Consider the following 14,725-nt stretch of genomic DNA (forward strand, 5'->3'; position numbering starts at 1 on the left):
GAACCGAAAATGACAGGGTTAGGAATGCAGAGCCAGCCTGGGACGGCTTCAGTAGATTCTGCCTCAACCATTTACTCTCCAAAATCAAACGAACAAACCAGAGAAGGGGAAGGTGCTAGAAAAACTGGAGACATGCTTGAAACTTATGATCAGTATGCAAACCCAGAATACCAAGAATAAAGGAAGAAAATCAGGTTTATGATATTCCTTTTCTACTTAAAATTTTACTCTAAAAAGTAACATTAACATATCAATTTAGCATGTTTCTTTTGGCTGCTGGCCTCCTTTTACAAAAAAGGTCAGACTTTATTTTCCATCCCATCATTGCTCATAACTGTTACTGCATATTGTCCAGAATCTAAGAGAAGTCCATATGCAAGATATACAACATTTGCCTATAGATTCTTTCACCAGACAGCAAAATGATACAAAACAAGTGAATTTAAAGTTGGGACAAACACCGTACTGTCATTCAAAGTAAACTGCTTTTCACTTCATCTTTGCCTGATTCTACACTAGATTACTTCTATTTTAAAAACTAGATTTAAATCATGAGTCAAAATCAAACCCTAATAAAAACAAGAAGAGAACAGTAGTTTAGAGAAAGTAAACTCAAAAGCACAGTTAATTGGGAAAAATTTAATAAGCATCAAATGCACTATACATTGATAACTGCAATACTGAAATTGTGAAATTTTAAATATTTTTTTCCTCAAAAAAGTTAGTGATTTCTTTTTCCTGGGACATGTGGAGATAGAACTACACATTCATGTGACCAGTCCAGATTTAGTTGACACTAATGTCTAAATAGTTTTTCACATCTCAACTCTACAATAAGGTAGATTGTGAACTGCTTCCATCTGAATTTCAGCACAAATTTCATAAGACAATTTATAGGAATGTCAAATATTTGAAGTGCAAACTCAAAAAGCTCTGCAATCAATTTTGTTCAGCTTTATTTCAGTGCGCTTAACTTGAAGATACAGCTAGTATTTTCTTTCCTAATTTTTTCAAAAAATATTTTTGCAGTAAGACATTTCTCCTTTACTATAACTGGTTGTTTCTGAGAAAGATTATGAGCTTTGTGTTTGGTTTCCCAGTAGGTAAAAATCTATGAAAAAACATTCTACTATAGTTTGTAAGGGAGAGCTGTTGTCAGGAAAGCAATCACTCTTCTTGGGTGTGTCAGCAGACACAGCGCTGGCCGACTCGGTGACTCCACAGCACGTTCAACAGTCCCACACCAATGAACAAAGGCTGTACTTCTGTTGCTTCCAGGCGACTGGGAAGTGAATTGAGCTGCACTGTAGTAGTTTGCTGGTCCAATTTTAAGAGTCTAAGGTCCTTTTTGTGAATTCGGCCCACTGATATCCATATCCCAGACAAAATCAGTTCAAAAGACAGAAATCAGGGCAAAGACTCCATACAACAAAGCGCAAGGATACGCCACTAATAGCTGCTGTCCATCCATGGCTAATGCAGAAATAAAGATTTTGGAAGCAGAAAAACTACACCATCCAATAATCGTGGCAGTGAGAAGAATTCCTACCATTCCTCTGTAGCAGGAGAAAAAGGGAAAGAAAATTAGATATTAAAAAAACCAAACTAAACTATACACTATTCTAAAGCAACAGATTTCTAATGCATTGTTTTGCAGAAAAGCGCACAAATGCAGTACCACAGTACCACAGATTATGCATTTGTGCAAACTGCAGGGCTTAGCACATTTGGAGAGCAATAGATACACCTCCAGACATTTCTAAATCCACATACAGACATGTACAGAAATAAGGCTATTTTGTCAAACATAGATATGTACTTGCATAGTGACTTCACAAATGCTCAATCATTTGCTGTAAGCAGTGTAATTATGTTTCTTTAAGCTGTTCCCTTATGCTCGCTACCTCTGCTGAAGGTCATGTTTTGCATGGTGTGGATGTTCAACATCTCTCCAGGGCCTCTTTCCACTACAATGTATCAGCATTCCTGTTCCCCACAAACACATATGTGTTTACTAATCATGTTTTCGGAAAGCTCAACTGCTTCAAGACTGACACAACTAGACTACCAAGGAGGCTAAACATGCTAACATGAATGAATGAAACTTCTCCATGTATTATTTAATGATCACACTATTTACTTCATTATTGCTATGGTATCAGCAAACATAAAACTAGTAAAATTATTGATCAAAGGTAAAACTGAGGTTATATAGAAGACTTCAAATTTCATTTTCATTTTCATTGTTCATCACCCAAAGTGCAGATAGCACAGTTCAAATCTACATGAGGTACAACAAACATGTTTGCTAGATCAGTGCTTTATCTTAAACATAGGTGAAGTAAACCCTACTACATAGAACTGCCCAACTAAATCTGAGGTTAAGATCAGTACTCACTGTAAGGAAAATACCACTGCAAAGCTGGACAGCAGGATCATAGGGAGAAGACAGTACCCCAGTACACTTGCCACGCAACCAAATGAGACACCCGTCATACTCATTAAATTTAACAAACAAAACATTCCTAAACATCCAATTGCACTGATCCCATACACATAGCCAAACTGGATTTTGCCAGCCTATGGGAAAAGAGAAGAAAATAAAGAGGAGAAAGTGTTATTTGCGCCTTATTTCACATAAAATGACACACCCTTAAAATACTCAATTCATAAGCATCAAAATCTACAGAGGTACACTGGAAGGAGATGAAGCAGACAGGTTTCATGCCTTTCTTTTTAATTAAAAAAAAAAAAATCACTTTCCTAGAATATGTTCATACCGTACTTTTTCCTCTCTCCCAATCCTCCAAGATCCTCCCCATCTCCCTATCTACACAACTCCATGCTCCCAAACAAACAAACAAAAAACTCCTTAAAATAAACAAACAACAAACAAACACACAACACATACATATATAGAAACCCAAAAACACAACTGGAAAACAATATACAAGCAAAAGACCAGTAAGACAGACAAACAGAGAGAGAGCGAGAGAGCAAGAGCAAGAGAGAGACAGAGCAAGAGCCTACAAAATCTACAAAACACTACTGAGTTCCTTTTGTGTTGGCCATCAACTCCTGGGCATGGGGCATAGCCTAAGTGTGTTAATATACCCAGTGAGAAGCCATTGGAAAAAACTAAAATTGCCCCTTGTAAGTGGGTACCAATTGCAGACAGCTTCTCTGTTAGGAGGGAAGCCATGTCCTCTTCTCCCTCAGTGCTGGAACCCTGTCTTGCTTGACTCTGAGGACACCTTGACTTCAAACTCTTAACTTTGATACACCACTTCCCAACACAGATATTCTATTGCATTTCTTGGTAGCATTTGAGCTTGATACACAACTGAACAAAGATAGGGAACAGGAAAGAGGGTAAGAAAACTAGGTGAATATAAGGGAGAGGAACTTTTTTCTTTTCATTATTTTTCCCAATTCTATGTTGGATTCCACAGTCCTACAATTAAAAACAAAAGCACACACTTTGAAAGTTCTGCTTGTATATAAGATATTAGCTAGACATAGTGGCAAAAACCTTTAATCCAAGTACTCTGGAGGCTGAGACAGCCAGATCTCTGGGTATAAAGTCAACCTGATCTACACAGTGAGCTTCAGAGCAGACAGGGCTATACAAGTAAGACCTTGTCGTAAAAAAACCAAAAACCAAAAAAACAACAAAAAAAGAAATCACTGAATGGTTTTCAGACAGGAAGCATGAGCTACATTACAACCTTCCCAGTCAACCCACATGAGAAAAAAAAAAAAAAAAAAAAAAATCTCATCAAAATAAGTCTGCAGAGATATCTCAAAAAGGGACTGAAAAAGGCGAGACCTTTTTCATATGACTAAATATTGAGAATGTCTCTACAATTATTGTAAATGAAAAACATCCTTGAGGCATTTGCTGGATATAATGTTTACTTGTAAATATCTGATACAGGCTGTAGTAGTTTGAAGAAGCCGAGTTCACTGAAGAGTGAATTAATAGAGCAATAAATAATAAATTCTATTTTGCACAGCACTGTTAGTTTTGCAAAGTATTCTCCCATAGCCTGTCCTGGTTTGCTTTTTCTTTTGTTTTGAGACAAGTGTTTCACTCTAACCCAGACTGGTCTTAAAGTCGGAGCAATCCTCCTGCCTAAGCCTCCCAAATGCTGAGATTATAGGTCTATGACTACATGCTCTCAGCCAACTGTCTTTTTTTTTTTTTTTTTTTTCTTTAAAACAAGCTGGGTGTGGAGGTACACCAAAACAACTCTGTTAGGCTAGGTGGGCAACACAGCTATTATCCAGCAGAGGGATATAAAGGACTAAACTGTCAGGTCAAGGCCAGTGGGAGTATATGTAGAAGCCCAGGTCTTCTGGCAAAGATAACATTTTCTATCAATTATACTACTGATCTCTGTAGTTCAGACTGAATTACAGTTGAAAATAGCAACTTTTCCCTTCAGTATACTTTAGTATTCCTGGAGAACTAGGAGACAGAGACAAAAACTTGCCATTTGTTTAATTCATTGGAAGTTAAAATGTATAGGAAAGCCATACGCTGACCAAGAGCTAGACATTTATGACAGTTAAATTTAAATTTGACACAACCTAGAATCACCTGGGAGAGTCTCAATGTACTACTACCTAGATCAGGCTAGCCTGTGACATGTCTGTGGTGAAACATGTGGAAGAAGACTGTGCTTGAAGGAGGCTGGCAGCATTCCTGGGTTTGTGTTCTGAATTGAGTAGAAAGGTGAGCTGGGCAGTCAATAAATGACTGCATTTATTCTGTCTGCTCTTGACTGCAGGTAGAATAGACTATAATAAGTTCCATACATCTTGACATCCAGGCAGTGATAGGTGGAATATAAGTAGGAAATGCATTAAAATAACCTTTTCTCCATTAGATCGACCCCACCAACCCCATCTCCCCTGGGTATTTTACCACAGCAACATAAACAAAACTAGGACAGGATTAAATAAAGACAACTACTGTCTCTATTTTTTTAAGTGCAATGCAGTAAATAAAATATTGTCAATTTCTTAAAATTACAACATTATGATGTTCATTTTTTTCTTATTTTTCCCTAAAATTGGACTAGTTCTTACAAGATGTATGTGTGTGTGTATTTTTCCCCCTTGAAACTGTCTCAATATGTAGCCCAGACTGGCCTAGAATTCAGAATCTTCCTGCTTCGGTCTCCCAAGACTCCGATTACAGCTGTGTTGTGTCTCCTATATCTGGCTCAAGAGATAAAGGTTTTACATATGCTGTCCAATACTTACTATTGACAGAGAAATAAGTATAAATTCAAGAATCTCAATACACCCAAAAACCTATCAAAGAGTTGAGACTCCAAATGTCTTCTGGTAGAATATTTAACTCTTCAGTCATGTTACCCAACACATGACAACCTTACCAGTAACAGCGTGGCCCCAAAGGCAAGACAGAACACCACTGGCCCTGCCAAGTCGGTCTCGTTCATGATACTACCATCAGCTGCCCTCAGAGGGTGTAGCACCGTCAGTGTTTTTTGCCAGATGTGGTCAAAATTGATACCCAACTCTAAGATAAGAAGATAAGGAAATCCATTAGAATTTGTGATATGCCTTTATTAGTTTATATAAATTTACCTAAAATTGTACATTGGAAAGCCCATTACTCCACAGATTGAGACCGACAGCTATTCCTTCCATTTCAAGAGTTTTTTTTAGCAATGGACACTCTTATTACATATTTTAGAATTTGTGTTTTCCAGAACCAATGCCTTAACAGGACACAAAAATAAATACACAGGAACAGGGTTCAGCAATGGTCAATGATACTTCACTGAGTCTTCAGCACCATTCTATAGTTTGGGTTTCTGCTTAAGCCTAAACTCTGTGTTGGAAGGTATATGAAGAAGATGAAACAGACTCACATACATGAGTATGTAAAAGAGCATGTGCACATGGCTAACCAAAAGGGCTTCTTTACCTGGAGCTTCAGAAATACCCATGTACCCATGAATAGCCAGAAACTAGAAACCCAGATGTCCCTCAACCAAAGAATGAATAAAGAAATTATGGTACATTTATATAATGGAACACCACTCAGCTATTAAAAACAAGGAAATCATGAAATTTGCAGGCAAATGGTGGGAACCAGAAAAGATCATTTTGAGTGAGGTAACTGAGACCCAGAAAGACACACATGGTATGTTCTCACTTATAAGTGGATGTTTGCCATATAGTACAGTATAACCATAATACAACTTACAGACCCAAAGAAGATAAGTAACAAGGAGGACCCAAGGGAGGTTGCTTAACTCCCACTTAGTAGTAGAAATAGAATAGACAGTAGAAGTAGGTGAAGAGAGGGAACAGGGTAAGAGAGGGAGCATGGAGAGAAATGAGGGTTGATATCAGACATGGGAAGAGCAGGGAAGGGAAGACAGAGGGCTTACAGAGGGAAGAGAAACCTTGGGGGGGGGGGCATCTCTGTGACAAGCTGGTGACCCACAACAGAATAGACTCCTGGGAGAATATGAGGGTGACTCTAGCTGAGACTCCTAGTAGCAGGGGTCATGGAGACTGAAGAAGCCACCCTCTGACTAGACAGAACTCCTAGTGGAGAGAAGGGAACACCAACCCACACACAAAAACTGTTACCCAAAATTTACCCTGCTCACAAGATGTACATGGACTAAAATGAACAGAGACTGAAGGAATGTCTAACCAATGACTAGCCCAAACTGAGACGCACCCCAGGGGAGACAGCCAACCCCTGACATGATTAATAATACTCTGCTATGCTTGCAGACAGAAGCTTAGCACAGCTGTCCTCTGAGTGGCTCCACAAAGCACCTGATGGAAATGGACGTAGAGACCCACAACCAAACACTGGGTGGAGCACATAGAGTCTTGTGGAAGAGTTGGGGGAAGGATAAAGGGACCTAGAGGGTACAGGAGCTCCACAAGAAGACCAACAGAGCCAACTAACAAGAGCCCAAGGGAAACTTAAGAAACTGAAGCACCAACCAAGGACCCTAGGCCCCCTAGACAGATGTAGCCTATCGGCAGCTCAGTCCTTATATGGGTTCCCTACTAAAGGGAATAGGGGCTGGACTCTGACATGGATTCTGTTGCCTGCTTTTCTATAACTTTCCCCTGGCGGGGCTACCTTCCCAGGCCACAGAGAAGAGGATGTGCTTAGTCCAAGTGGGACTTGATATTCGGGGTGGGGGTGGTGGAGGGACTCCTATTTGCTGACAAGTAGGGGAGGGAGGATAGGGGAAACAGGGAGGAAAGGTGGGACTGGGAAGAGAGGAAAAAGAGTGCTACAGTCAGATGTAAAATGAATATATAAAAATTAAACTTAAAAAAAGGAAAGTTCCATCTTCCCAGTTTTGAGAAGTAAAGGCAGTTGACATATTACATTAGTCTACATATGGGCACTGTTCTTGTATTACCCAGTGAAATTTCATGTGAATGAGCAGAATCTGAAATGCATGTATGTGTTAGAGCCCAATATGAAAATGCATATATCATGAAATGTTTGTAATACACCCAATGAACATGATGGAAAATTGTTGACAATAATAAAAGAAGAAATCACACGAAATTATGTCTCTGCATTTGTGTTCAGATTTCTGGAATATAATTGAGAAACATATTTTTATGCAATCAACTGTTCTGTTAGTTCCACATAGAACTATAAATACCACACTATTTACTTTCATATTTTCCACAGGCAGAATTTAATTAATGATTTGAAATAAAAGTAGATTATTTGCTTAAAGAACTGATCCCTTCTGGCCCAATATAAGCTCTCTTCTAAATAAGTTACTGACTAAAGGCTACCTACTGTTCTTCCAGAAGAAAGAACATCATCTCCAATTTAGAATCTGTTTTCATTAACCAGCTAGAGACCAGAAAATATGCTAAGCACCTTGGGTCTCAAAATCTGAAATGCTCTGAAATTCAAAGTTTTTAAGACCAATTTAATATTCAAAATGTTTTAAGCTAAGTATGATAAGTAACACCTATTATCCTAGCATTTGTAAGCCTGAGGCAGGAGGACTGCTCCAAGTTTGAGGCCAGCCTGGATTTCACAGCCCGATTCTGTCTCAGGGTAAAAACAAAGGGTGTAGATAGCATTTCAGACTTTCCAATTAAGGATGCTAAACTATGAAGTATATGAAGATAACGGAAAATTTAAACTACTCTAAATGAAAAATATTTCTGGCCTCATGCTGCTCAGATGGGGTCTTGAACCTACCCCATTCCATCCTACCTTCTAACAAAGGTGGCTCTTCCTCAAAGCTGTCTCCATAGATAGGCTGAGGTGTAGTTGCAGGAGGATAGGCCTGCGTTGGCTGGTAAATCTGTCCGGTGTATGTCTGCTGTGGCTGCATCATGTCTGGAGGGACAAATCGGCCTTGCTGCGAGTAGTCATAGCCAGGATACTGCCTGTAAATCAAAGAATTTTAAAGCTTTGCTCTCAATATTTTAAACAATTGACAGTTGGTATTCCTAGATTCCTTTTTTGTTGTTGCTTTTCTTGACAGCTAAAACATAGTCATTTCCAAACCTCTTTCTAGGATACCCACAAAGAATCAGTGCTGAAGCCGTGAGTGACAGGCTAACAATCTAGTTAGAAGGATGTTCCTAGAGAGCAACGGGAGGCCGTTGCTGCCAACATGTGCATGTCAGCACACAAGCAGACTAACTATCACACTTTTAAATACCCAGAGACTAACAAGTAAAAATTTTAAGTCAAGACTGGTATCTTCCCCTAGTAATCCAGAGAGTGGTACAATATATTCTAAAATAAATGTATGCTGAACATAATAATTGAAGGTTTGGGGTGACAGACTTGATGATATTTTCCATAATTTGATGTCCATGGAATCAGTATTCTTTCATATATGTCATAGTATTGTAGAGCTTGCAAATGAGAAGACCTCAGAAAGAAACATTAATTTCAAACTGGGGAGGGGGTTATCAAGCTGCTTCTCTGTGAAAGCTTTCCGAATTTAAAAAAACGTTCTTAGACCGCCTTGTATTTGAATTGTGCTTTAAAGGTTGTGGACTGACTATACACTTACTGCCTCCCTGGGCTTACACCAAATCCCGAGCCTTCAGGAAAAAACCTTCCTGTGGCTATTTACGTGACTAACAGGGAAAAGGACCGCACTGATGCCCTGTCTTAGCATATGTCTAGTGTTTCAGTGGACTAATGGTATAGTGAGTAGCATGAAACTAAATATTTTAAAGTTATTTTAAAATGATATTTCTGGTATCTGTTGAAAAATGCAAAAATGTAATGAAAGCCATTAATATTGAGATTTTAAAAATAAAACTACTTTTAAATTAATTATTTCAATTTAAAAAATTAAACCGATAGTAAATGTTCACCTATCCAAAGTCCTTTCAGAGATTGTTAACAGTACAGCTGGCCAAAGGGCCAAGTATAAAGAACACTGAGCTCAGCTGTGGAGGGCCCCTCTATATCTATCTTTCACCATTAGAGGCTCAGAAAACGTTATAGAAGCGGAACAGAAAGTATGTAAGAGGCAGAGAGCTGCAATAGGGCTGTGAAACCCTGACTTCTGGATGTGACCTGGCTGCTGCACACATAAGCTGATGCAGCTGTGACTACCTTAACAAGCCTGTACAAGACCAAGGCAGTCAAAAATTCCAGCCCAGCCTGGGGAGGGGCCCTTCAGGGTTCACTCTGTCAGGACCGCTGCTAGCTGCTCACAGCTGCTGAGGGAGTCTTCCCCCAGCCCCAGGGCATAGCCACCAGGTACGCTGCTCATGCCCCAGTAGACAGCCACTCAGCCATGTGCACGCGGCAGTTCTAATGAGGATCAGAGTGCTATTAATAACCATACAAAAAGAGGACATGAAGTTGGGCGGGAGATGACCAGAAGGCCGAAGGAGCTGGAGAGAGGTAGCGGTGAATAGATACAATCAATACACATTGTATAAATGTAACACTTTCAAAAAATAAAAATATTAAAATTTAAAACTCAACTGGCTAACTCTAAAATGAGTTACTGTAATACAGAAGAATATCGTAACTACTGCAAATGTCCTAAACACCTCTTTTCAATGTTACACGTGAAAAACACTATGCTGTATGTGTTTAATGTGAATTGTCTATTACTAACTACAACCCCATGAAATGGGTCTACTGAATATATGTAACTGAAATTTAGATTAAAATAATTTGCCACGATGGTGCCAGATTTAAAACTAGGTTATTTAAATCCAGAGGTCATCAATGCTTAATGACTAATAAGCACCACTACAAAACCCTTCCTTCTACAGACTGCCTCAAAATTACATTCTGCACCTGCAGGTGCCCAGCTTTTCTGGAACATAAATATGCTTATTTCTTCTTCTGTGCACACCTACTTACACAACAACAATCTTCATCAGGCTTAGCTAGTTGAGCAAGGATAACAATTCTCTTTACCTGATTTAGGATAATATGCTGCTGTGTTGATCTGCAAATGCTAACACACGTGAAAGGTATAGAATGCTTTAATATTGTTTTGAAAACTATTTCTGAATTTAGAAGATCTCTAAAACGTATATTAATAATCCCGTAGAATCTGGAGCTCACACTGAGCACCAATGATTACAAATAGACATACTGTGAGCAACAACTCCAAAGGTGGGACTATCATTACATCTTCCAGATGCAGTGAAAAAAAGACAACATTACCCTAGTTTACGATTTCTCTGCCTGCCAGGACCTGTTCTAAAACTTCGAGTCACCAACTTAGTTGCAAACCAAACTGTGTTGTGGCATGCATGATTTTTACAACAATGCTTTCATAGCAGGCAAGTAGCACATGCTAAATCACCACTGTTATAAGCTCTGTGTAGCAACAGCAAAGATAAAACCTCAACACAGGTTATCTACTTATGGCCATAAAAATGTTTCATAAAATATCAGACAAGTTAAAAGTAAAATTATAAGTTTTCAGTTTCTTAAAAATAAGTGACTAGAATTACTATATATTTCAGGGGAGTAGCTAGAAAACAATGGGGGCTCAACTGTATGACATAGTGAAATACCCATAAAAGGAACCCATAAAATGTTAACACTGGCCTCGTGAGGAAACAGTAGAACAATAAGGCTAATAAGTCGAACTTTAAGGCAAGCAAGATACTACGCTGTACGAACCTAGATTGTTCCCTAACTACCAAAGTTCTCACTGATTTTTGTTAACAAGTTTTAGTAAAGCAAGTAAGATATGAGTTGGCAAGCCGAGATAATATGTAAAATATAATTAGGTGGCAGATCTTCTTGCAGGCACATATAGAAGCAAAGGAGTCTAACTTTTTGATAAAGCTTTGGGAACTTGACACATACTGTGACTGCAGCATCATACCTTCTGTTTTCTCAAGCACAACTCGTAAACCTGCATGTACTAGGTGGTCGCATGGCTATGTAAACTAACTAGTAAGAAGCAATGCTTACTGACCTATCAGTTTGTTAGGATGGAAGTAGGCCAATACTTTCAAAGTATCCCAAACACCAGATATTACAGATGAGCTTATTTTTAACAGCTCAGAGCCTGAAGGCTTTGAATTCTCTTCTTTGGCCTGTAACTGGTAACTTCTCTAGTACTAACCATAATACTTCAGCATGTGGATAATAAAAATTATTATCAACAGCCATATCAAAGTCACATCATGACTCATAATGGGGAGCTGACACTGTTAACCAGTGTCATTAAGCTCTTTGGACATCTGCTGATAAAGTTTCAAAGTCAGACTGACTTACCTACCAAATAAGCTATCAAAAAACTTTAATTTTTTCAATGAATAAACAGCCTTATATTCTAGGTACCTTAAGTACCTACCCAAAACGTTTGTATTATTTCAACATAGTATTTATGCTTCTTTGGCACACTAGAAGACTTTTCTTTTTTCCGAAAATGAATCAAACTGGGTAACCCCTTAAAACAAATGTCCCATCTCTCTAGGCCAAGAAAATGGCAATCAGATTCCTGAAAGGGAACACGGACTGTGCATCCCGAATACATCCGTCCGTGAATTATACACTAAGTAGGTTGCCAAAGTTGAAAAGTTACTTGCTGTAGGGTCCTCCACTTCCTCCATAGTCATAGGACGGCTGAGATTGCTCGTCGATGCTGTAACTTGTCTGGTAGAAACCGCTGTTTAAGTTATCAAAGCCTGACATTGCCAATGATCTGCAACAGAAGAGAGATGGCAAACACTGTTTACACCCAAGTCCTACTTGATTTGTCTGTGGTTCTTTGCTTAAGCAAACACCCTCAGAAGACGGAACGCATTTCGGTAACCCGAATCAGCATGTGGACGTGGTCTGGGATGGGTTGGGGGTGGGGGTGACAGTTGAGGTTCAAGAAGACCCTTGGACACTGGGGAGTTGACAGCTCTGAGGTAGGGGCGAGGCCTAGTGGAGGCGCCGCTTCACCTAGATATAAAAGAGGGGCCGCGCTGCACAGGGTCATGAGTGGTGGTGGAGAGCTTGAGGGAAAGACCACAGCCCGCGCAGACTGACCAGGTGGCCAGCCCACATAACTGCTGCAGAAGCCAAAAGGGGAACACGGGCCCGGGACACTCACCAAGCGCTCCGGCGGCGGCGGCGGCGGCGGCGGCTGCAGCTCCGGCGGCCCCTAGTAACTCCCAAACTCAGTTCCAGACCCTGCAGTAGCCCTGTTGCTACGTGTCACAGGCCAATGAACTGCTTCCGGGGCACGCACGTCCGCGCAGGCGTGTTAGTAGGCCTTGCGCAGCCGGGTTGGGTGGAATTCCGTAGGGGTGTCCGCCCTCGTGGCTGGTGGGGGCGGGACTTGCCGAGGGCAATGGTGACTGATTCGTCCTGGGACGGGCCAATAGGGAGCAGGGAAAGTGCTTCCGGCAACGGGTCGGCGGTAGAGGCGGAGTGCGCGGAGCAGCAGCTGGTTGTTTTGAGGAGAGGGCAGTTCTAGGTTTGGGCGGGAGGAAGGACATTAAAGCAGAGCCACGGATTCTCTGGACTTGTTGATTCAGGCGCCGCACTGAGGATATTATTTATTCGTTTTAGCCTAATGACTTTGCTTTTTGTAAGTTAGTCCAAGTTCATTCTCTTGGCAACTGTTACTGTGAGTATATTAATGAGACAAATGTAAGAGAATGGACATATGCCAAGCTTCCTAACTGTATGAACCGTCTCATTTGCTGTCCATATCATTCACGTGCGTACAGGGTGCATTACACAAAATTGCTAATATTTAATCTGAAAAACGTGACAGTCTCGATTATTTTTATTTGACCGACGAATGCGTCGGTTTGCGAAGTTCATGTTTAATGTATATGTGCATACATATTAATGTTTCAGTGTATTAAATGTGTTAAAGTCCACCTCAAATGTCCTGTCTTTCCTTACACAAAACTATTCCCCAAGTCCTCAGAGAGGAATATTTAAAAAGTTAGAAAGGGCATATGAAGACCTGTTTTAAAGAATGTTGTACATGAGCCAGAGCAACTACGATACCGGCATAGCGATGCCTTTGTTGAAATTTGTATAGAAAAGATTGGTAAGCAGGAAACATTTCATGAAGTTTTCCATTTCTTGGAATTTGATGAAATGAACTAAGAATAAACTGATAGTTGGAAGTAGAAGTACTCAGTATTAATATCCTAGCCTGCTCTTACAAGCACCACAAAGTGAGCAGCTTAGCCAAAAACTATTTTCTCATCTGTAAAGTTCTTAAGTTTAAAATCAAAGTTTCCAGGATTTCTTCCCTTTGAGGGCTGTAGAGAAGAATCTGCCCTTGCCTGTGGATCCTGCTGACCTCAGCGTCACGTGGCTTATAAATACATTTTATAAATGCGTCAGTCCAGCCTCTGTCTTCATCTTCACATTGCATCCTACCTGTTTGTTCCCACATCTCCCTCATGGCAGGCCTATGATTGCCTGATTCGCCTTTCATAAGGCCAGCTGCTCATAGTAGGTGAAGGCATTCATGGCAGCCTTCTAACTTCACTGCCTCTGTGGACAAGTTACAGCCTCATCTCCGGAATACGAACGTTAATAGGTCGCTTTGGGAGGACAGTGAATCCGTAACACAACCCAATAGTCTCACTGTATTTCTTTGCCCACACAAAGACCACGCCTTTTCCTATACACATTCTCAGATAACAATAACCTGTTAAGGTGTTTTTTTTTTTTTTTTTTTTTTCCTTTTCACTGTATATTCATACCTATTTTATCAGGATTGCCGAGGAAATTTCATAAAAATGGAGTCCCCAGGCTGCTCTTTGGCAGTCTTATCTGCTGTTTGATACTGAATAAATTCCTCAGTTGGGTTCAAAGAAGGTCCAGTGCATACTGAAGACAAATGCTGAAATAAGATTTTGTTAGTTTCTGAAACAAACAAGAGACCATTGAATGATAAATTAGTATAGGCTTGTTGAAAGGAAGTACAAGTTCTTAAGCAACAGGTAGTTTGTATATTTTTTACATTTATGCTGATTTTTAAGATTCAAAGTTAGAAATTTTTAAAAATAGGCATATCTTCACTTCTAATTTTCTCCCTTGGAGAGAAAAGTTATGGTTGCCTAACCGATAATGCTTTTCATGTATGTGGATTGTTACATTATTAAGATAACTTATAAAAACATCTAAACTCTTCTTTAAATGAAAATTATTTTACTTTAAAACAATCAGAGGCATGGAAAATTGAACTTAGGATTTTCATTAAAGTACACA

General features: G+C 39.7%; 1 protein-coding gene across 2 annotated transcripts; it reads right to left on the bottom strand.

The window, feature by feature from the left end:
* Positions 1–624: 624 nt before the first annotated feature.
* Positions 625–12,723, bottom strand: Yipf5 (Yip1 domain family member 5). Of its 2 annotated transcripts, XM_055622805.1 has the most exons (6): positions 12,597–12,723; positions 12,081–12,200; positions 8,261–8,436; positions 5,406–5,551; positions 2,399–2,580; positions 625–1,556 (listed from the first exon to the last, which is right to left on the bottom strand). In XM_055622805.1, the coding sequence occupies exons 2-6, from the start codon at positions 12,188–12,190 to the stop codon at positions 1,394–1,396; spliced, it is 777 nt and encodes a 258-aa protein (XP_055478780.1). In that variant the 5' UTR covers positions 12,191–12,200; positions 12,597–12,723; the 3' UTR covers positions 625–1,393. The 2 variants fall into 2 exon arrangements, with proteins under 2 accessions (XP_055478780.1, XP_055478781.1); XM_055622806.1 differs by lacking the exons at positions 12,081–12,200; positions 12,597–12,723 and adding an exon at positions 11,850–11,928.
* Between the last annotated feature and the right edge of the window lie 2,002 nt (positions 12,724–14,725).

This window comes from Psammomys obesus, unplaced genomic scaffold (assembly GCF_907164565.1).
Source record: "Psammomys obesus unplaced genomic scaffold, mPsaObe1.curated_primary_1811, whole genome shotgun sequence".
NCBI classification, from domain to species: Eukaryota; Metazoa; Chordata; class Mammalia; order Rodentia; family Muridae; genus Psammomys; species Psammomys obesus.